Consider the following 23672-nt stretch of genomic DNA (forward strand, 5'->3'; position numbering starts at 1 on the left):
CTGCACTCTAGCCCGGGCGACAGAGCGAGACTCTGTCTAAAAAAAAAAAAAAAAAAAAAAAAATAGGATGGGGGGAGCCCCATACATAAACAACAAAACTACTCCTTTTTAAAAGTCAAAATAATTTTACAGGTAGTTTCTTTCAACTCTCTAAGGAGCAGATGGTTCCCAACTATTTAAACTATTCCTGGTTTATTTAATAAAGATAATATAACCATGGATATTAATTTCATTTATAAGTTAAATGAGAAATTCTAAATCAAACACGATCAAATTCAACCCACCAATATATTAAAGAAAAATTCACCATACTCAAGTATTGTTCTCCCCCAGAGTGCAAGGATAGTTTAACAAAGATAGTTTAACATTAGAAAGTCCTTAATGTAGCTGTCATATTTATTTGTAGTTGATCACATTAAAGGAGAAAAATTATATAATAATTTCAAGAAAATCTAAAAAAAAATTTTTATAAAATATGACATTCTGGCATTAGCTCTTCCCTTTGCTTTCCTCTCAGATCTTTGCAAGGCTGTCTCTTTGAAATTTAGGCATCACATTAAATATTATCTCCACATTATCTGAACTAGAATTTCTGTTCACTATCTCATTACCCTATTTTTCTTTTTCTTTTTTTTTTTTTTTACAGAACTTGTCACTTTCTGAAGTTATCTATTTCATTTTCTTTTGTTTGCTTATCTTCATCTCCTTTCCTCCCATCCCCCTCATTCCTCCCATATACACTAGAATAAAAACCTGTCAGAGCAGGAAACTTACTTGTCTTATTTACCAGTGAATTCTGTGCCTAGCACAGGATGTTTTTTGAGCAGCTCAAGTGATTTGTTTTTTAAACAAGTGATTTGTTTTAAAAACACTCTGTGTAAACTGGAAGTAGAATAAAGCACAACCACTAGCCAATTCATACTTAGTGGTAAAATAAATAGAGATGTTCTCATTAAGATCAGACACAAAACAAGGCTACTGGCTATTACCACTATTGTTTAATATTATTTGTAGTATTCTACCCATCATATTAAGGCAAGAACATAGAACAAATTTGAAATACTGGCAAAGAGAATTAGCATTATTTGTAGATAATATAGAACCTATATGAATCAGTTGGAAATTACTTGAACTAAGAAATGAATATTTAGATGTCCAGCTCCAAAATAAATGTTAAGCAACTAACAGCTATTTCTATAATGACAATATGCAATTAGAAAATACCATGTAATGCATAATATTAAAAAAATAGGAATTCAATAAGAAACGTGCAGGACAAATATGAAAAAGACTGTAAGAATTTACTGAATAATTAAAAAGACAACTTGAATTAAAGGGTTCCTGAGTGAAAGACTAACTATAGCTAAGAGATGAATTATAGCCAAGAGATGAATTCTCTCCAACTAAAGCTATTCATTTAATGTAATAGTAATAAAAACTACCGGGCGCGGTGGCTCAAGCCTGTAATCCCAGCACTTTGGGAGGCCGAGACGGGCGGATCAGGAGGTCAGAAGATCGAGACCATCCTGGCTAACACGGTGAAACCCCGTCTCTACTAAAAAAATACAAAAAACTAGCCGGGCGCGGTGGCGGGCGCCTGTAGTCCCAGCTACTGGGGAGGCTGAGGCAGGAGAATGGCGTAAACCCGGGAGGCGGAGCTTGCAGTGAGCTGAGATCCAGCCACTGCACTCCAGCCCGGGCAATAGAGCGGGACTCTGTCTCAAAAAAAAAAAAAAAAAAAAAAAAAAAAAAAAAAAAAAAAAAAAAAACTACCAATGGCAGTTTTTTAGTTTAACAAAATTTTATTAAAATTGATCTAGAAGAATGTGTACGTGAGGGCATCTAAGAATAAAAGGGAAAATAATTCTTTTCAGTAATGGATGAACATGTTCTATCATGTATTTAAAACTTTACAAGCTATACTAATAAAAACAATGTGGTATAGGTAGGGTACAGATAGGTCACATGGTAAACTAGGAAACCTAGAAAAATCATCCAGATATATGCAAGATTTACAATGTGATAAAGGTGACACTTCAAATCAGTGAGTAAAGAATAGATTGGTTAATATATAATGCTCAGATAATCTAATAGTTGTTTAGAAAAGGCAAACTTAGAGCCTTAGAGCTCTACTCACTAAACTCAAAATGTGTTACAAGTAGAATTTTAAGATACTGACTAAAATGTAGATGAATATTTACTTACCTATAGAATAGAAAATAATTTTCTAAGTATGATACAAAAGGCAAAAAATAAAAATAAAAGAATTGATAATTTGGCTATGCAACACTGAAAACAGCTATATCGTCATAGGCAAACAAAAAATAAAAACACTCAACTGTAAGCAATAATGGAATATGAAAAAACACAAAAAAGAAAAAGACTTGCATTATACATAACAAAGGTAATATGTATGTAGTATATACACACATATATATATTATATGACTTAACATGTAGATATCTTATGGATTAATAATTGAAAATGAATATCTGCCATCACCAAGAAATTGACAGAAGCAGTGCAAATGGTTAAAAAACTTTATTAAGCTATAAATTTAAATGAGAATGAGGTGCAGTAATTCACCTATGCTGTTTGTAAAAATGTAAAACTAAGTATTAGTAAAATGGCAGAGAACAGCCTCTCTCCTACACTTTATGCAGTGATTTTCAAACTTTTCTATTGCAACCACATAAGAAGTACATTTCATGTTGTGATCCTATACACACACACACACACACACACACACACCAGAAAAGAAATTTCCTTAACACTTACTTGTACTTACTGTATGTTGTATACTTTGACAACACTTACTTGGTACTTACTGTATGTGGTATACTTTGACATTGTCTCTTCTTTCCCACTTGATACTTCAAAAAATTCTACTCGCTAGTTACAACCGACTAAATGGGTCATGATCTGCAGTTTGAAAAATACTACTTTATGAAGAGCAGTTTGACAAGCACATAAGTTGTGCCTAGCCTGTGACCTAGAAATTTAAGTCCCAAGGTTTGTTCCCATGAAGTAAAAATGGACCTATCCTACTCTTTAGTTAAAACAAAAAATAGTATGCCAAATACACAGGGTTCATAACTGTAAAAAATTGCAAACCATCTAAATGTTTGACAATAGGGAACTGACTGAATAAATTATGGTGCATTCATATCATGAAATGCTTCGCAGTCATTCAGAATAATGACGAAGTTTTTTTAATGATATAGAAGGATAGTCATAATATTTTAAGTGTATAAAGCAAATTGCAAACAATATATGCAATTGTGATCACTTTTTTGTGTTGAGACTATTTTCTTTTGCTTCCATATATTTTCATAATTTTAACAGTGTTTATGAAATACTTTCATATTAAACTGATTTTTTAAAAAAAATAATAGTTATAAAGGTGAGGAACTTGCTTTAGAAATTGATTGACTTCACATTGTGTTGTATGCATTTAGACAAGATAATCGTTCCTTGTCAGCTTAATATATTTTAGCTTACCCAGTGCTTTAACCTATATGCGTTCCATTTGTTTCTTTCAAAAAGAAAGAATGCAACCCATCAAGATGCATCAGCAGGGCAGGTTTCATCTCCATTTTACTGATGATTCAGATGGACATGAGAAATATTAAATAACTAATCTGTAGCCACATGACTAGTAACTGAGAAAACCAGGATGAGGACTTCTGATGCCTCTGTAGGCCTTCCTGTGTTGTGATTTCTTCATTTGCAAAATGAAGATAATGAAATATGCAAAAGGTAAATCTCATTTTAAATCTCAACTCATTGAGCATCAGTTCTTTGTCCACAAAATGAGCATAAAAATACACGGCCTCTTGTGTTGTTGCAAAGGTTAAATAAGGTAATATGTGTGACAATACCTGGAGAGAGTTTGATAAATATTAGTCTTGTTTTATTCCTTCCAAAATAAGCAGGAGATCAAGAATAGGAATCTAAAAGTAGAAAACCTTTTTATTCTTTTTCAGTTACATATTTAAAAAAAAATTTTTTTTTTCGAAACAGAGTCTAGCTTTGTCCCCCAGGCTAGAGAGCACTGACGCGATCTCTGCTTACAGCAACCTCCGCCTCCCGGGTTCAAGCAATTCTCGTGCCTCAGCCTCCTGAGTAGCTGGGATTAGAGACATGTGCCAGCACACCAGGCTAATTTTTGTAATTGTAGTAGAGACAGGGTTTCACCATGTTGACCAGTCTGGTCTCAAACTCTTGACCTCAAGTGATCCACTGGCCTCAGCCTCCTAAAGTGCTGGGATTACAGGTGTGAACCACCGCACCCGGCCACATATTTAAAATTTTAAGTGATCGTATTACCATTTACAAAGGCCAAATAAAAATAAAACATCTCAGCGTAATCTTAAAAAAATATCCAAGATCCATATAAGAGGAGCTATAAAATACTCTTGAAAAACACAAAAGTAGACTTGAACAAATGGAAAGACATACATTCTTATGTAGGATGACTCAACTTCATAATTATGTCTGTTCTCCCTACTTATATCATTTGAAACAATCCCAATAAAACACTCTCAAGCCTTTTTCTGGATCTAGGTATGTTTTTCTAAGGTTCAGTAGAAAGAATAAGTAAGCAAAATTAGTCATTAAAATGAAGGAAAAGAAGAGAAATGAGACATAGCTATAGCCATTAAACATACTAAAGGGCCCTCTAATTAAAGCAGTATAGTATTGGTGCATGAATAGATAAAGACCAGCAGAACAGCATAGAAAATCTAGAAATAGACTCACTTATGTATAAATATTTTAGTAGATGATAAAGGCAGCATTTCAATCAATGCGGGAAAGTTTAGCTTTTTTGTGGATAACTGGATAGCCATATAGAAAAAGATAAATAGGATCCACTCCTCGACTGTACCATTTATTTCCTATCAGATTTGTGCAAATCCCCAAGTTTGACAATATAGTTTGTAATAATGCTGTGGAAACACAGATAATCTCACTTGTAACTTCTGGAAATACAAACTGGCACAACTACAGAGGGGGATTTGGCAATATTTCACAAAACTGTATAAGCATTTACCTTTTGTTCCAACAATACAATTTTTAGGAATTTATCACTAAGGTATGCTGGCAGAGATACAAAGAGACGTGAACAGGGCTAACAAAGCTGTACATTATTTTGTATTTGTGAAAGCAAAGACTAGAAGCAACCCAAACACTCGTCAAATAAGGGACTGATTGTGTAAACTGTAGCATGTCCACACATCAGAGTAATATATACTATGCAAAGAAATGAGGAATGAGCAATGTTTCCATACAATACTATGAAGAGATATTCAGATTCTATTGCGAAGTGAAAAAAAGCAAAGATATGAATACACACACATTTGTTTATTTAAAAATGGAAGGATAGGCTGAGGCGCGCAGAAAATACAAAAAAAAATTAGCCGGGTGTGGTGGTGGGCGCCTGTAGTCCCAGCTAGTCTGGAGGCTGAGGCAGGAGAATAGTGTGAACCTGGGAGGCGGAGCTTGCAGTGAGCTGAGATCCTGCCAATGCACTCCAGCCTGGGTGACAGAAATAAATAAACCATAAAGCAAAAATAATAATAATTATAATTATAATAATAAGTTAACTATAGTAAGTTATGAATATTTTACATAAAATAATATTACAGTTTTAAAAGCAATTGCTGAAACAGAGAAGTATAATAAATTAACCCGTATATCCAGTGATGGCAAAACTATGTAGAGAAGAACTATTCCAAGTGACTTTAAATATGTAATTTGGCAAAAATCTCTAGTGGGATCTACCCTAAGGACAAAAAGATTGGCAAACAAATCTTAAACTGTTTTTAGTAATCATATTGTTGATTGTAGTGTTGTAATTGTGATTCTGAGACTGTTGTGTGTATATTGTAAGATGAATCAAGTGAATATGTGGGTGTCATTAAAAAAATAAGATTTTTCAGTGCAGTTTAAGGCAGATATAAATATAAGATTGATGCAGTCAATAACAAACCAAAAAATCTGTAGACTCAAATTTGAATAGAAAGTATTAGTATGAAATCATGATGAATTTATCTGAAAAGTCTTTTCCCATGTTCTTCCACTGAAAAGGCCCTGAAACAATTGTTTGCCCAATAGCAACAAGCAGCTCTAGTGCCCACATTGTGGTTCCAAAAATGATTCCTCACCAAAAAAACAAACAAACAAACAAAAAGCAGGGCTTTTGGAAACAACTGGTTAGTTCCAGTTCTGGCTCAGAAAATGTGCAAAATTAGCCTGGTGTCTCGTTATACTTAAGAAAGCAAAGAATCTTCAGACTACTATGATGTAAAAATAAAGGAATCAACCTGAACAAGTCCTTCGGTGTCAAAAAGGATACTTTGAACATCAGTAGGAATAATGGCAATGAATCATAACACACCAAATATGCTTAAATCCATGAGTGCACAATGCTACTTAAAAGTAAAAAAATTATTGAGAGGCTTTTGAAGAATGCTAGAGGAGAGTGATTAATTTGAAAACTTGTAAATACAAGGAATGAATCAAGTATTTGTCATACCCTTTCTGTATACTGTGTACCTCAGGGTAACCAAATAATTCATTAAGAAGTTTCTGTTTATAGAGAAGTATGCCAGCTAATAAAGAAAGGAAGATGGAATTAGAATATTACCATTATGCAACCCTGATTAGTTTATGAATCTAGGAAGCCATCATCAGTAGCTGATAACATCCCCAGTTAAGGGCCAACTATAAATTATGTACTCCCTGATAGAAGTGCCCAGTACCACATTTGAAGCAGTCTTGAAAGAAAAAAAAAATCTGAATTAGATCAAACTTTTAGATCTAACTACTAGTTATAGGAAATAGAAGCAGAGGGAAAGAAACATGTTTAGCGACCGCCAACATTTTTGGCACCAGGGACTGGTTTCACGGAAGACAATTTTTCTACAAAACGTTGGGAAAGGGGAGTGGTTTCTGGGTGAAACTATTCTACCTCAGATCATCAGGCATAGATTCTGATAAGGAATGTGCAACCTAGATCCCTCACATGCACAGTTCACAGTAGGGTTTGCGCTCATATGAGAATCTAGTGCCGCCACTGATGTGACAGGAGGCAGAGCTCAGGCGATAATGCTTGCTTACCTGCTGCTCACTTCCTGCTGTGCAGCCCAGTTCCTAACAGACACCTAATAGGCTCACCTCCTGCTGTGTGGCCCATGGGTGTGTGTGTGGGGGGTGTTGGGGACCCCGTGTTAAATGATACCATACGATAAAATAAATAAAATCAAGACATGGGAAACTTCTACCAACAGAAAAACTGCAAGTAAACAATCTTAGGAAATATATAAATTGATTGTAATATGTGTAATTGTTTGGATACTGATCCAAACAACAGACCTAATAAGTCAATTGGAGAAATGTGAACATTGATTGGCTATTTGATAACTTTAAAGAGTTATGATGTGTGTGGTTATTATTTTAAGGTGTGATCGTTGTGGGCATTTTTAAAGAAGTCCTTATCTTTTAAAGGTATATACTAAAGTATTTTTGGAGATAATGATGAAGTTAGATATTTCTATTTCTGTCAAAGGATCATTTTCAAAGAGATTGAACAATTTTTTTCCCCCAATTGCACTTACCTGTCTCCCATTTGCATGTAAACTTCCTTTCCTGCATATTTTCATTGGCCCAATAAGCCCAGTGAATATATCTTTAGTGGGATCCACAGCAGAATAATACATCTTAGCTAGACATACAGGATCTGCATAAGTGGGTCCTACTTCTTTGGGGACAGTCCATTCATAGGTGAATGTTTCTGTGGGTGCCACATGGGAGGCTGAAGGAGGCACACCTGTGAGAAAGGTCACAGTAGAGAGGTGAAGTGTACTTTCTAATATGGTCATTTGAGCCACAAAGTAGACTAAGTTTAGTCTAGATTAACCCACTTTTGAGTTCTTTGTTATAAATTAGAATGGAATCCCACTTATGCTCTGGTGTCAGATAACAGACTGATGTGATTGCATCCAGATAGACTCTTCTAGACCTTCTCCTGGGATTGGTGTCCCTCTTTGTGCTCACACATCTTCCGGGAATGTCCCTAGCACCTTTCATGTTATTTTGTGTGTATTTCTCTTGAACAGAGCTTAACTTTCTTGAAGGCAAGTGCTGTCTCTATATTTCCATCAGCTAGAACAATGCCTGGCAATACAGTGTAATCAATGCATTGTCTTTTGAATAAAATGGAACTGAAAATAATCGTAGAACTGAAAGGAACTTTGCAGGTGATCCTATTTAAATCTCTCAAATTTACCCTCGAGAGAACTGAAGCCAGAAAGATTGAATAACCTGCTCACAGTCATACTGCAAGTGGTAGCAAAGTCTCCAGTCTTCACTGGTCCTTCTTGATATGTAAAAACAGTGAAAAAATCCACATGATGAAATATTTTATATCATTAAAATTATGTTTCTAAAACCCTTGTAATGCTAAAAGAACAAACTCTGATTATGAAATTAAAATAACATTTATTTGCTATGATCTCAACCATATTTAAAATATATATTATATGTATATAGATGAAAGTGGAAGAATTATATAAAAATATGAGTGATTGTTTATAGAACTATAGATAATTAATATTTTGGGCTACACCTTTCTAAATTCTTCAAATATTCTAAAGTTAACGTGGTACAGTCTTTTTTTTTTTTTTTTTTTTTGAGACGGAGTCTCGCTCTGTCGCCCAAGCTGGAGTGCAGTGGCTGGATCTCAGCTCACTGCAAGCTCCGCCTCCCGGGTTCACGCCATTCTCCTGCCTCAGCCTCCCGAGTAGCTGGGACTACAGGCGCCCGCCACCTCGCCCGGCTAGTTTTTTGTACTTTTTAGTAGAGATGGGGTTTCACCATGTTAGCCAGGATGGTCTCGATCTCCTGACCTTGTGATCCGCCCGCCTCGGCCTCCCAAAGTGCTGGGATTACAGGCTTGAGCCACCGCGCCCGGCCGGTACAGTCTTATAAGAACTTTTTTAAAAATTAAAAATCACCCAGAGTACTCCAGAAATGTATAATTGATACAACCCAACTAAATTATTCTCAGGATTGTCAATAATCATCCAATTAAGGCAGGACAAAATTCCAGAAACCAATTGGAGGTAGGAGAAGGGGTTTGTTTGTTTCCTGGCGTGATGCCTAGAAATGATACATGAGCAGTTTCCTTGGGAGTTCCTGCCTTCAGTTTTTGCAGGACACTGTAAGTGACCAGTACAGTGGGTTATTAAACATTGTTGATTTGGTACAGTGCTGTACTCACTTCCGCTCTGGGGGTTGTAATGTGGGGAATAGTATGTGCCCTCGTTGTTCTTATTGAATCTCACCCCAGTCGGCTCAATACTGAGGGGGTATGCTCCTTTGTTATGGAATGTTACTCTGATGGTGTCTCCCACCTCTGCCCAAATGACAGGACCTGGAAACAAAGAGAGAATTATTATCCTTCCTTGGTATATAACATGCAGAATGTAGAAGACAGTTATCTTCTTTGACTGTGCTCTCTGGCAAGAACTACTAGGAGCAACATGCTTATTTGTGGTGAATGGAAAGCTTGGTTTTTGAAAAATCCATAATCAATCTGATATGTTGAGGTTAGAAGGAGAAAAGGGCTTTTTAATTCAACTTCAGATTAATGAAATTGATTATCATTTTTGTACAAGCCAGTTAGTAAGTTTACACATCTACAAAAACTATTCAGAATGTTGACACTCCTCAGCCTAATCTTCTGTTGGCTGGAGGTGTGTCATTTGGACCAAGAGTTAGGTGCTATAAACTTTGACCACCCAAAGCAGGTAAGTTGAATTGTTTTGGATGTGAAGGATAACACTGTTCTGGATTTTCCATGACCAAAATTAATGATTACCAATTATAGAATAAAAATATATATTTTACATAAATATTTTATGCAATATACAAAATGATATTTATTGAGAGCTTCCTATCTGTTTTTCTGAGTGTTTATGTCTATTAACTCATTTAATCCCTATACCAACTTTACTAACTATTGTTCCCATTTTACAGAAGGGAGCAGGGACAGACAGTGAGTAATTTTCTTTTTTTCTTTTTTCTTTATTTTGAGAGGGAGTATCATTCTGTTGCCTAGGCTGGAGTGCAGTGCCATGATCTCCGCTAACTGCAACCTCTGCCTCCCAAGTTCAAGCGATTCTTCTGTCTCAGCCTCCCGAGTAGCTGGGATTACAGGTGCTCGCCACCATGCCCTTCTAATTTTTGTACTTTTTTTTTTTTTTAGTAGAGATGGGGTTTCGCCGTGTTGGCCAGGCTGGTCTCGAACTCCTGACCTAAGTGATCTGCCCGCCTCTGCCTCCCAAAGTGCTGGAAATATAGGCGTGAGCCACCGTGCCCGGCCAAGTTCAGTAACTTTCAAAGGTCACGCAGCTAATGTATGCATTGTGTACTCACAAAAAAACAGCTTTTTATAAGAGCCTCCAATTCTTGTAATACCTTGTACAAAAAGTATTATACCTCTGAGTCACTGCTAGAAAAATGAAAGTGAAGAGCCAGGACAATCTGAATCCATACTCTGCTCACCCCCTAGGCTTTTCTGCCTGAGTGCCTTGGCAAGAAGAGGTCTCTGGACTCTGCCTAGGGGCAGCCTGCAGAGGGCTTTAGGACAGATCCTGCTTGTCTCATTAGTAGCCTGGGTTTGTTTTATTTATTTATTTATTTATTTATTTATTTATTTATTTATTGAGATGGGGTCTCGCTCTGTCACCCAGACTGGAGTGCGGTGGCAGGATCTGGGCTCACTGCAAGCTCCACCTCCCGGGTTCATGCCATTCTCCTGCCTCACTCAGCCTCCCCAGTAGCTGGGACTATAGACGCCCGCCACCACGCCCGGCTCATTTTTTGCATTTTTAGTAGAGATAGGGTTTCACCGTGTTAGCCAGGGTGGTCTCGATCTCCTGACCTTGTGATCTGCCCACCTCGGCCTCCCAAAGTGCTGAGATTACAGACGTGAGCCACCGCGTCCGGCCCTAGCCTGGATTTTATTTCTAAGGGAACACATCTTTAAGTGCGGAGGCTCACAACTTAGTTATCTATTTAAACCAAGTCACATAAACACACAACACACAATTCCCTTTCCTCTTTGAAGAAAAAAATAACCATTTGAAGTCAGGTCAGGTCAGCATGGGTGTGTGTGTGTGTGTATGTGTGTGTGTGTGTGTGTGTGTGTTTCTTTCTTTCTTTCTTTTTTTTTTTTTTAGATGTAGTCTGGTTCTGTCTCCCAGGCTGGAGTGCGGTGGCAGGATCTTGACTCACTGCAACCTCTGCCTCCCGGATTCAAGCGATTCTCATGCCTCAGCATGGAGGCACGAGATACTGGGATTACAGGTACCTGCCACCACGCCCTGCTAATTTTTGTATTGTTAGTAAAGATGGGGTTTCGCCATGTTGTCCAAGCTGGTCTCAAACTCCTGACCCAAGTGATCTGCCCCCCTCGGCCTCCCAAAATGCTGGTATTATAGGTGTGAGCTACCACTCCCAGCCGTCAGCAGGGCTTTTAATGATGAGAATTTACTATTGGTAATTTACATTTGGAAAAGTAATTAGCTGCTGCATTTTATTGTTTTATCTTCCACACGCCTACTTTACACATAGAAATCATGCAGTAGGTCCTGAAGTTACTATTCTTTCTGAGGTTGATTTAGCCCATGGGAAGCTTACACCAGCCATAAATATTCTGCACAGACTCACCCAGGATGCCAAGATGCTCTTCTTCAGGGCCTCTCTCCTTTCGATTTGTGAAGGAGGCATCTGTGTACTCACGATAAACCAGCTTTTTATAAGAGCCTCCAATTCTTGTGGTACCTTGTTCAAAAAACACCGCTGAGTCACTGCCAGGGGGAAAAAAATGTTTAATGCTGGGGTTGAAGTAGAACAGAAAGCAGGTATTCACTTAAGGTGCTAATTTAAGAGAAAAATTCTGACCAGTGCTTAGAGATGAATATTATCCATGATTTACAGCAATCCGTACCAGTTACTCAAACAAAGAAGACAGTTCCAGGCCACTCATAGAAGGATGGTCAGTTAAGAAGTAGAGGATCATGGAGGATGTTTATTTATTCAAGTGAAGAGAAAATTTTCAAAAGGGCCTCTGTCAATCCCTTAACAAAGGATTCTACCATAGAATCTTTTTATCAAATTGTGAAATGTTTAAAAACACAGTGGCTACTCTTTTTTTTTTTTGAAAGGGAGTCTCGCTCTGTTGCCCAGCCTGGAGTTCAGTGGCGCCATCTCAGCTCACTGCAACCTCTGCGTCCCAGGTTCAAGCGATTCTCCTGCCTCAGCCTCCTGAGTAGCTGGGACTACAGGCATGTGACACCATGCCCAGCTACATTTTGTATTTTTAGTAGAGACGGAGTTTCACCATGTTAGCCAGGATGGTCTGGATCACCTGACCTTGTGATCCGCCCGCCTCGGCGTTGCAAAGTGCTGGGATTACAGGCATGAGCCACTGCGCCTGGCCCACAGTGGCTACTCTTTGTTGTGTATTAGCACTGGCCAGCCACTCAGGAGCTTTTATTTATTTATTTATCTATTTATTTATTTATTTATTTATTTATTTATTTATTTATTTATTTATTGTTTTTTAAGCAGAATCTCCCTCTCTTGCCCAAGCTGGAGTGCAGTGGTGCAATCTTGGCTCACTACAACTTCTGCCTCTCTGGTTCAAGTGATTCTCATACCTCAGTCTCCTAAATAACTGGGATTACAGGCGTATGCCACCATGCCCAGCTAATTTTTTGGTTTTTAATAGAGATGGGGCTTTGGTATGTTGGCCAAGCTGGTCTCGCACTCCTGGCCTCAAGTGATCCACCCGCTTTGGCCTTCCAAAGTGCTGGAATGACCGGTGTGAGCCACCATGCCTGGCCAGGAGCTTTTGTTTATTAGCTGAAACTCACGTGACATCACCACAAAGTTGGTATTATTCTCCCTATTTTGCAAATGAAGAAATTAAATTTCAGAAAGATAATTATTTGACTTGCACAAAGCCACCTCATTCATCATTTCTTTCATTTGACAACTGCATCAAACACCTGCTCTTTGCTGGGAATCCTGCTACGTATTGATGACTTAACCATAAGCAAGGTGGACTCATCCCTATCCACATGAACCTTACATCTAGCAGAGAAGACAGACCAGAACCCATCAATATAATACAGTGTAATAAACACAGGGTGTTATGGAGCATTTCTTTGAGATTGGGGAAAAGTGCAGCGAAGAGGCCACAAAGATGTTCCAGAGGAAGCGATTACTTAAAACTATCTAAAGCGGAAGTAGAGTTAGCAAGATGAAGTGTGTGTGTGTAGCGCGGAGACTACGGCAGGTATATACAAAGAAGAAACTGCCTATGAGAAGGCTTAGAGAAAAGAGCGAGCGTGCCATGTTCTAGAAAATATGGCAGAAGCATAGTATGCAGGGCAGGGCAGAGGAGTGAAGAATGAGGCTTAGATAGATGGGAGATAGGCAGGAGGACCTAGTTAAGGCTTCAGCCCATCCCAGGGCAGTGAGAAGCATTTGAAAGATTTAAGCATCCAGGATTAGCATTTTAGGAGGATCCCTCTGGTAGCTGTTTGGAGAATGCATTGGAAAATACAAGATTGAAGTAGGGAGACCAGTCAGGAGCCTGCTTTTCTAATCTCAGTAAGAGGCAGAGATGAGTTCATAGATATTGGCAAAGAAGATGGAGAGAAGTAGATAGCTTTCAGAGATAGTTTCTATAAAATGAGGCAGTACTTGATGAGGAGAGAAGTTTGAACAGCCTCATCCTAGTGGGGATGTCACTAAGTTAAAGGTCGAAATGCAAATCTGAAATTCACAAGAGCCTTCTGAGTTGGAGATGCAGCTTTAAGAATAATCACATGTAGGTGTCAGTGTAGCCTGGGACTGACATCTCTGCTTCAGGAGTCACAGGTCTGGGCTGAGCGAGGCCTAGCTGTCCATTTATTGTGTGATGTTGGATGAATTACTTAACCTTTCCAAGGAGGGTATTTTTAATATGGATGGCAAACAGAGCTTCTCTGAGGAAGTGATATATGAGTAAAGACTTGGAGCAGGGGAGTGGCATCATCTCATTGACATTTTTGAAAGATCATAGTACTGCTTGTAAAAAATCGATAGTAGGAAAGGAAGACAAACAAAGAATGTCTGGGAGGCTGTGGAAGTCATTCAGACATGTACAAAGAGTAGCTTGTGTACATTAAAGGACACTATCAAGAAAGTGAAAGACAACCTATAAAATGCCAGAAAACATTTGTAAATAACTGATAAGGAATTAATATCCTGAATATATAAAGAACTCCTACAGGTCAACAACAACAAAAAACCCCACTTCAAAAATGGCTGAAGGAAATTGTCCCTGTTTGCAGATGACATGATTGTGTACTTAGAAAACCCCATCGTCTCAGCCCAAAATCTTCTTAAGCTGATAAGCAACTTCAGCAAAGTCTCAGGATACAAAATTAATGTGCAAAAATCACAAGCATTCTTATACACCAGTAACAGACAAGCAGAGAGCCAAATCAGGAATGAACTTCCATTCACAATTGCTTCAAAGAGAATCAAATACCTAGGAATCCAACTTACAAGGGATGTAAAGGACCTCTTCAAGGAGAACTACAAACCACTGCTCAGTGAAATCAAAGAGGACACAAACAAATGGAAGAACATACCATGCTCATGGATAGGCAGAATCAATATTGTGAAAATGGCCATACTGCCCAAGGTTATTTATAGATTCAATGCCATCCCCATCAAGCTACCAATGAGTTTCTTCACCGAATTGGAAAAAACTGCTTTAAAGTTCATATGGAACCAAAAAAGAGCCCGTATTGCCAAGACAATCCTAAGTCAAAAGGACAAAGCCGGAGGCGTCACGCTACCTGACTTCAAACTATATTACAAGGCTACAGTAACCAAAACAGCATGGTACTGGTACCAAAACAGACATATAGACCAATGGAACAGAACGGAGCCTTCAGAAATAATGCCACACATCTACAACCATCTGATATTTGACAAACCTGAGAAAAACAAGAAATGGGGAAAGGATTCCCTATTTAATAAATGGTGCTGGGAAAATTGGCTAGCCATAAGTAGAAAGCTGAAACTGGATCCTTTCCTTACTCCTTATACGAAGATTAATTCAAGATGGATTAGAGACTTAAATGTTAGACCTAATACCATAAAAACCCTAGAAGAAAATCTAGGTAGTACCATTCAGGACATAGGCATGGGCAAGGACTTCATGTCTAAAACACCAAAAGCAACGGCAGCAAAAGCCAAAATTGACAAATGGGATCTCATTAAACTAAAGAGCTTCTGCACAGCAAAAGAAACTACCATCAGAGTGAACAGGCAACCTACAGAATGGGAGAAAATTTTTGCAATCTACTCATCTGACAAAGGGCTCATTTCCAGAATCTACAAAGAACTCAAACAAATATACAAGAAAAAAACAAACAACCCCATCCAAAAGTGGGGAAAGGATATGAACAGACATTTCTCAAAAGAAGACATTCATACAGCCAACAGACACATGAAAAAATGCTCATCATCACTGGCCATCAGAGAAATGCAAATCAAAACCACCATGAGATACCATCTCACACCAGTTAGAATGGCAATCATTAAAAAATCAGGAAACAATAGGTGTTGGAGAGGATGTGGAGAAATAGGAACACTTTTACACTGTTGGTGGGATTGTAAACTAGTTCAACCATTATGGAAAACAGTATGGCAATTCCTCAAGGATCTAGAACTAGATGTACCATATGACCCAGCCATCCCACTACTGGGTATATACCCAAAGGATTATAAATTATGCTACTACAAAGACACATGCACACGTATGTTTATTGTGGCACCATTCACAATAGCAAAGACTTGGAATCAACCCAAATGTCCATCAGTGACAGACTGGATTAAGAAAATGTGGCACATATACACCATGGAATACTATGCAGCCATAAAAAAGGATGAGTTTGCGTCCTTTGTAGGGACATGGATGCAGCTGGAAACCATCATTCTTAGCAAACTATCACAAGAAGAGAAAACCAAACACCGCATGTTCTCACTCATAGGTGGGAACTGAACAATGAGCTCACTTGGACTCGGGAAGGGGAACATCACACACTGGGGCCTATCATGGGGAGGGGGGAGGGGGGAGGGATTGCATTGGGGAGTTATCCTGATATAAATGATGAATTGATGGGTGCTGACGAGTGGATGGGTGCAGCACACCAACATGGCACATGTATACATATGTAACCTGCACGTTATGCACATGTACCCTAGAACTTAAAGTATAATAAAAAATAAATAAATAAAATAAAATAAAAAAGAAAAAAAAAATGGCTGAAGGACTTAAATAGATATTTCCCTGAAGAAGATACACAAATGACTAAAAAGTACATGAAAAGATCCACAACATTACTAGTCATTAAGGAAATGCAAATCAAAACCACTATGAAATATCACTCATGCTCATTAGGATGGCTATTAATTAAAAAAAAAAAAAACAGAAAATAAAAAGTGTTGATAAGAATGTGAAGAAATTGGAACCCCTGTACATTGCTGATGAGCCTGTAAAATGGTGCAGTTGCTATGGAAAACAGTAATGTGGTTCCTCAAAAAATTAAAAATAGAATTACTATATGATACAGTGATTCCACTTCTAGCTGGATATGCAAAAGAATGAAAAGCAGAGGCTTGAACAGTGATATTTGTATAGCAATTGTTCATAGCAACATTAGTCACAATAGCCAAAAGGTGGAAACAACCCAAATGTTTATCAGCAGATGAATGAATAAACAGAATGTGGTATATACATACAATGAAGCATTATACAGCCTTAAAGAGGAATGAAATTCTGATGCATGCTACAACATGAACAAATCTTAAAACATTATGCTAAGTGATATAAAAGACACAAAGGAACCAATATTGTATGATTCCACTTGTATGAGTTGCCTAGAATAGGAAAACTCACAGAGACACAAATTATCAGGGAATGGAGAAAGAGAGGAAGAAGGTTGTTACTGTTTAAAGGGTTCAGAGTTTCTATTTGGGATGATAATAAAAAGTTCTGGAAATGGATAGTTGTGATGGCTATGTAGCACTGTAAATGTATGTAATGCTGCTGAATTGTACAGTGCCATGTTTTCTGAAGTGGAAAGCAAATTAATTGATTTATCTAATTGCATTCAGTGTTTTCTTAGGACTTTGTCAAGCATTTGATATCTTTTGAACCCAATATTTTTCATGGACTCAAAACTCATAGTTCTCAAACTCAGACTCTTACACCAAATACCTTAATAAATATTTAGCAGTCTAGTTACTCAATTTCAGATACGAATTAAAATTGTAATTGCTGAATTAGCCTTTTGTTGTTCCTTTGTGTGGGGGAGAGCATATTTTGAAATAGTACTCTTTTTGTGAATTACCTTCCAGGTGCTGTTAAGTTTTCTTTGGTGAAGATGTCTACACCAGAGGGAGCATAGTTCCAGATGATTTCCTCAGCGGCAATGTAGTAGTGTCTAACATGCTTCCCACGGGTATTATCCTTTGGTGAAGACTTGTTACACTCCTGGACCTGGAAAAAGGCTTGCAAACCAGCTGAAATGAAACAGAAAAAGGCATTGATTAATGGAGCCAATATTTCTCTCTCCTATTGCCCTGTAAACACTGCACGGGTGATGACAAGTAGAAATTGAAGGAATAGACAGATAGAAACAGTACTATAAAGGAGGGCAAACAGCTGTAAATAAATTCGTGATGGAAAACTCAAGTCTAAAACAGACATACTTTGTTTTTTATGTACATACAGCATAGAGATATTAAGCATATGTGTTTTCAAAATATGGTACCGGTTTCTGTGGGGTTTCACTTGGTAGTTCTTTTGATGAGAGAAAAAGAACAAATCTGTAGATAAGCAGAGAAGAGAGGCTTTGACATATTTTAAGAGGTTGCATTGGGTGGAGGAGGAGGTACCAAATGAGCATGTATTATTGCTCTCTTGTACAAGATGGTTGTGCATGTGCTGTGCTGGGCCTTCTGTGGCCCAGAGCATATTTGATAAAAGCAATTATATTTGCAAGTCAAAGTAAAGTATCCGAACTCCTATGTTAAACTTAATTTATTCAGTAGACCAATATTAAAAACTAATATTTTTCAAGAACAAGGAATGTTTTTATTGCCTAAGTTAAAGAGATAAAGGAAGAATTTATCGAGTTAAACTAGGGGATGGCCAGGCTCAAATAAAGAACAAAGTTAATTATACTTGATGGAAATAAGTCGAAAAACAGGGTACTTTCCACTGCAACATACAATTTTTCTGGATTTTACAACACTGTATATTTGACAAAGTTGAGTAAGTATATATAGTACTATACTTTCAGGGCCAGTTGTTCTTTCCAAAAACTAATATATTTTCAGATTTCATTACTTTATAATATTCTTGTCTTACAGTCTTTTTAATTACATTATTTTATATATACCATCATAGGAATAACACTAAGATGCCAGTTCAATGCTCAGATTATTTCAAAGATATTTAGCTTTTATATTCTGATTCCCAGTAACCACCTTTTTCAGCTAACTGCTAAATTCAGATAAAGATGTCCTACCTTTCAGATGGTTTAGATTCTGACAGCTGAGCATCCATTCTCCAGGGTTCTGGGCCACCATATAAGCATCAAACAGGGTAGCAGGAAAGAGGTTGATTGTATCAATACGGTAGTTCTTGTTGGTCAATGCTTGCCCGTGAAAGAAAGCTGCATGCACATCAACTTCATTACCCATACCAAAAAGGTACCATTTTACTCTGTCTTCAGCACACATGGAGAGTCCTGGGAGACTTCCAAAAGTGTATCCATTCACAGCTGTAAGTCAAGAGCAGAGTTTGTGACTAATAGTGATTAATGCTTGAGATAGTGAGAGTTACCTCTATATAAATAGAATCAATTTGGAATGGAAAATATCTGACACACCTACTGGTGTTCCTCCCTCCTATACTTATGTCAGACATTGCTAATCAATCACAGCACTCTTTCATTTTGGAACTGAATTCAGCCTGAGGATTCTTATCAATACCATATTAACAGATGAACACAATACTGAAGATAAAACCTATTTGCTGTCTTTGTTATAAACTATACACATTGTGTGTGTGTGTGTGTGTAAATACAGATGTGTGCATATATACATACATATAAACAAAGCACACACATAGCATTAATAGAAAAAAGATTGAAGATTAGTATTCAATCAGTTATGAATCATGTTGCTAGTAATAGTATAGATGTTTTTGCTTATCAGAAATTTTCCAATTTTCTACCATAAATTTCTTTTGTAAAAAGAATGTAAGAATAGCTTTTTTAAAAGATTGCCAGGCAAAATTTTTAAGATTGGAAGAGATATGAAGGAGGGAAAAAAATATGGAAGGACAGCAGAGACAGAGCCACAAAGACCTAAAAGTTCATGTGCAAGGTGGCCTGAAATACTCAGAAGAAACTTGAGGTCATTGTTCAAACTGGGTGGCCCTAAACATTTCCAAAGTGGAAATTAGTTCTGGGAAGAGTCCTGAGTTTACCACATGTGACACTGGTACCAAATCAAACATGCTCAGACTAGAATTTTGAGTATCTTTTTATAGCAACTATTTTTGTTGGTACACAACAGAGACAGGATTAAAGTATGGAAAGAGGACCTTCCACCCAGATATAAGTAAAAGTTAGAAACAAAATCGTACTTTGTTAATTAGTTTATTTTTCTGCTTTGGTAGTATAGTTATTTTTGTGCTCTCGGTTTCTGAGTACAGGTTATTTTGAAGAAGTTAAACACAAACAAACAAAAATCTCTACTTATTGATCTAGTTGTTGTTAAGGGATTCTGTTTCTCATGCAAATTATGAGAAATAGATAATCTTACTAAGCTCATTATTTTGTGTCTGAGAATTAAGAAAAAGTCTAAACTGTAGAAAAAGCATTTCTAGAAAAGTAAAGTGAACTGAAATGTAGAAAAGAATGATGCAGACTAGGGGGCCCAGTGAGGGCAACATAGTATGTAGAATGAATACCTTTCAGAACTCATGGTTTGAACTATTTTCTTAAATATAGTTAGATGCTTTAAAATATAATATAGTTTTAAGTATTTAGTTCAATAATTTGGAGCTGCCTCAAATAATTTTTAGAATGAGTCTAGTGGATAAATAAATATATTAATGTCACATACATATGCATTAAACCGTAATTGATGTTTTATCCTTACCAGTTTGGGAATAAGTTTGGTGCATCTAGCTTTACCCAGCTTAGAATTTTTATTTGGACTTACTTGGCTGAATACCAAATTGCACATCCAATATGCTTTGTTATAAGGACCACAGACTAGACACACAGTACTTACTTATATGAGGGAATAAGCTTAGCAGAATTAATGGATTAAGGGAATAAAAAGTAAAGTTAACATGTCTTCTATAATCTTACAATACATTCTGTTACTCTCCTGGAAGTCTTCATTGTCTTTGTCAACTTTCTCTGGTTCTAAGCAGTAGGTTTGAATGTTGTCTTCTAGGTACCAGCTGAAATTTTCATCCACCACAGAAAACATCACCACAAATTCTCGGTCAATATTTTTTTCTTTTTCTTTATCTAGAGAATCTGGAGTTAAAATTACGATTTTTAGTAAGATTAAACTTTTAGCATGTATTTTGACTTATGTTTTCAGGTGATTTATAGTTTTTAAAAATTTTAATATTTATTTTTTTCTATTAAATCACAAGTCTGGACCAGTCACTCCTGTTTTACAGACATAGAAACACTCAGGGAATTTTTATGATCAGTATCTGGTGCTTGGAAGACATTCCTATATCTGGATATCCGCTGACCACATAACTATTAAATGCTTTTTGGCAAATGGGAAGATTGGAATTCAAATTTGTGTGTCTGTTTTGTGGTACATATAGCCACAAACTGAGACAAGCCTTTATAGGTAACTATTGTTCAAGTTAGAATTGTATTTCAGGCTCTCGAGCTACGCTGTCTTTTTCATGATGTTAGAAATAAATGCTATGATATTATGTTTACCAATATAGTATGAGTAACTACAGATCTATCACCGTGAAGTGCCTTTTTGGTAGTCACGTTTGGTAAAGTCATATGTCTCTTCAGCACCACTGTTGGAAGTTAGATACAACAAACTGATCCCTGGGAGAATATATTTCTTTCAGTTTAGCTTCATTGGCATTTTCCCCATATGAATGCTTGTTCCACTTATCCCTTCTTCTGCTAGTCCTGCCTGGCTCTTCCCTTCCTTTTTTTTCTAGTCACCACCTCTCTACCTTACCTATTCAATCTCACACAGAAGACTTGACTTATTTTTAAAAGACAAACTGCCCTGCCCCTGTCTTTTGGTCGTATAGCGTGTACAATAAGAAGATGTACCTTTTTTACAGATTATTAAAGGTCCGATGAGTCCTGAGGCAATATCTTTTGGAGCATCAATGTGGGAATGGTAAATCCTAGTCACACAATTGCTATCTCCTTCACCAGGACTATGTTCTTCGGTGGCAAGCAACATGTATGTATACTGCTGTCCTGGATATACTTTGTCATCTGCTTTTTGAAAATCTGTGGTGTTATCAGGGTAGATGGCCCCTAGGAAGCAACATGCAATGAAGGTGCAAAGTGAATGTGTTTGAACTTAAATGAGAGAATAGATAGTCCATTAATTCATTCAGCAAACATTTATTAAGCATCTACTGTGTGATCCTTGGGGATGTGTTATCCTATTTGGACACAGGAAAATGAAAGGCTAATGGCTAGGGTGTTTAGAAGCTTCACAGACATTTTTAATTTTTTTTTAATATTTGACTGGGTTTTCAGAAAGCAAAATGACTTTTTGTTTGCAATGTAAAGAACTCGGGTCATGGTATGGAAGTCTGAGAAAAATGACTACCCTCTTCTAAATTCAAAACTTCTTATATGATCTCAGAATTTTGCCCATGAATTAACCATAAAATTAAAAAAATTTCTACTCTTAATTTTAGAAATTTCCAAACATACACAAAGGTTGAGAGAAGAAAATGCTGAACCTCCGTGTACCCATCAAACCAGCTTTAACAGTGATCGACTCAAGGCCAACCTTGTTTCATCTGTACCCCCACATACTCTTATCCCCAGTATCATCAAATTATCTTAAAGCAAATCTCAGACATCATATTCCATTCATAAATACTTCAATATGTATCTCTAAAAGATAGGAACTCTTTATTTCTTTTAATAAAACCACAGTACCATTACCATAACTTTAAAATGAATGGTAATTCCCTAATAAACCATGAAATTATTAAAAAGAAATAGGATGGCAGTCAGCCTTTTATGCTATGAAAGTAATTATCCCTAAACAACAATAAAAACAAGAAAAGTCAACACATTCACCTTCTAAAACAATATCTCTTTTAAAAAGACAACTAATAATGAATCAAATCTAATTTTAAATTAATTTCCCTACTTGATCATTATAATTTCAATGAACTGTAGCATGACTTCAGCATTTTTGCTTATGATAACAGCTGATATTTATTGCGGTATTACTATGTATTCTTATTGTCTGTATTTTATAGGTGAGGAAACTGAAACTGAAAGAATTTAAGTAATTTGTCCAAGGTCACTCAACCAGTAAAAGGTAAGGCTGGGGCTCAGACCTTGGTCTATTAATTTCACCTTGCTCTTCATCACTACAAAATACCACCTTTTTTACCATCATTGTTAAGGACTAAGAATAAGATCACTGGCACCAAACCTTATCTTTGTTTTTCAGGTAATATTTTCAAGTTTTCCAAGTCCTACATTCAAATGACTTTTTCAGTTAATTGTGTCTCATATGTGACTAGAGTCATCCAGGCACATGTACCATTTGACTGACATATGAGACTACTTATGCCACCTTAGCTGGGGCAGAGTTTATCTAAAGTTAGGATGGGAGGTAACAACAGCCACAGTATGTTTACATGTAGGAACTTCAGAGATAAGGCAATTCACATCTTGAGTCCTTCTTTCTCTTCCCTCTGGATTTTTGCCTCTTCTAGGCTCTAAAGCACATTGTCCATTTCTCTTATTCTGACTATTTGGCCAGAAAGGATTGGGCACAGGGAAAGAAGCTCCAGCTCTCTCTGACTCTCACTGAGTCCACCTAGAAATTCTCTCACATTCACACTTTCCACAAACGAGCGCAACCAAGAGAAATATGTCATTATTATATGGAAACAAAGTACCTATTAATAAAATAGTTGATTGGGTGCAGTGGCTCACGCCTGTAATCCCAGCACTTTGGGAGGCTGAGGCGGGCAGATCATGAGGTCAGGAGATCAAGACCATCCTGGCTAACATGGTGAAACCCCATCTCTACTAAAAATGAAAAAAAAAATAAAAATTATCCAGGCGTAATGGTAGGAGCCTGTAGTCCCAGCTACTCAGGAGGCTGAGGCAGGAGAATGGCGTGAACTCCGGACTTAGAGCTTGCTGTGAGCCGAGATCGCCCCACTGCACTCCAGCCTGGGTGACAGAGCGAGACTCCGTCTCAAATAAATAAAATAAAATAAAATAAAATAAAATAAAATAAAATAAAATAAA

The 23672-nt window shown here is 37.1% G+C and overlaps 1 protein-coding gene across 2 annotated transcripts in view; it reads right to left on the bottom strand.

The window, feature by feature from the left end:
• The window catches only part of CP (ceruloplasmin), a 62036-nt gene that overhangs the window by 28330 nt on the left and 10034 nt on the right, over positions 1-23672 (bottom strand). For both annotated transcript variants that reach the window (XR_002732263.2, XM_023215395.2), the window contains exons 3-9: positions 21483-21695; positions 20526-20699; positions 18669-18923; positions 17487-17658; positions 11737-11876; positions 9284-9436; positions 7620-7831 (exon numbers count right to left, since the gene is read on the bottom strand). Coding sequence is in view for 1 of the 2 variants with exons in the window: in XM_023215395.2 (XP_023071163.1) it covers positions 7620-7831; positions 9284-9436; positions 11737-11876; positions 17487-17658; positions 18669-18923; positions 20526-20699; positions 21483-21695 (1319 nt within the window). In the remaining variant the exon portion in view is untranslated. The remainder of the gene's footprint in view (positions 1-7619; positions 7832-9283; positions 9437-11736; positions 11877-17486; positions 17659-18668; positions 18924-20525; positions 20700-21482; positions 21696-23672) is intronic.

The sequence above is a fragment of the Piliocolobus tephrosceles genome, chromosome 2 (assembly GCF_002776525.5).
Source record: "Piliocolobus tephrosceles isolate RC106 chromosome 2, ASM277652v3, whole genome shotgun sequence".
Lineage (NCBI taxonomy): Eukaryota > Metazoa > Chordata > Mammalia > Primates > Cercopithecidae > Piliocolobus > Piliocolobus tephrosceles.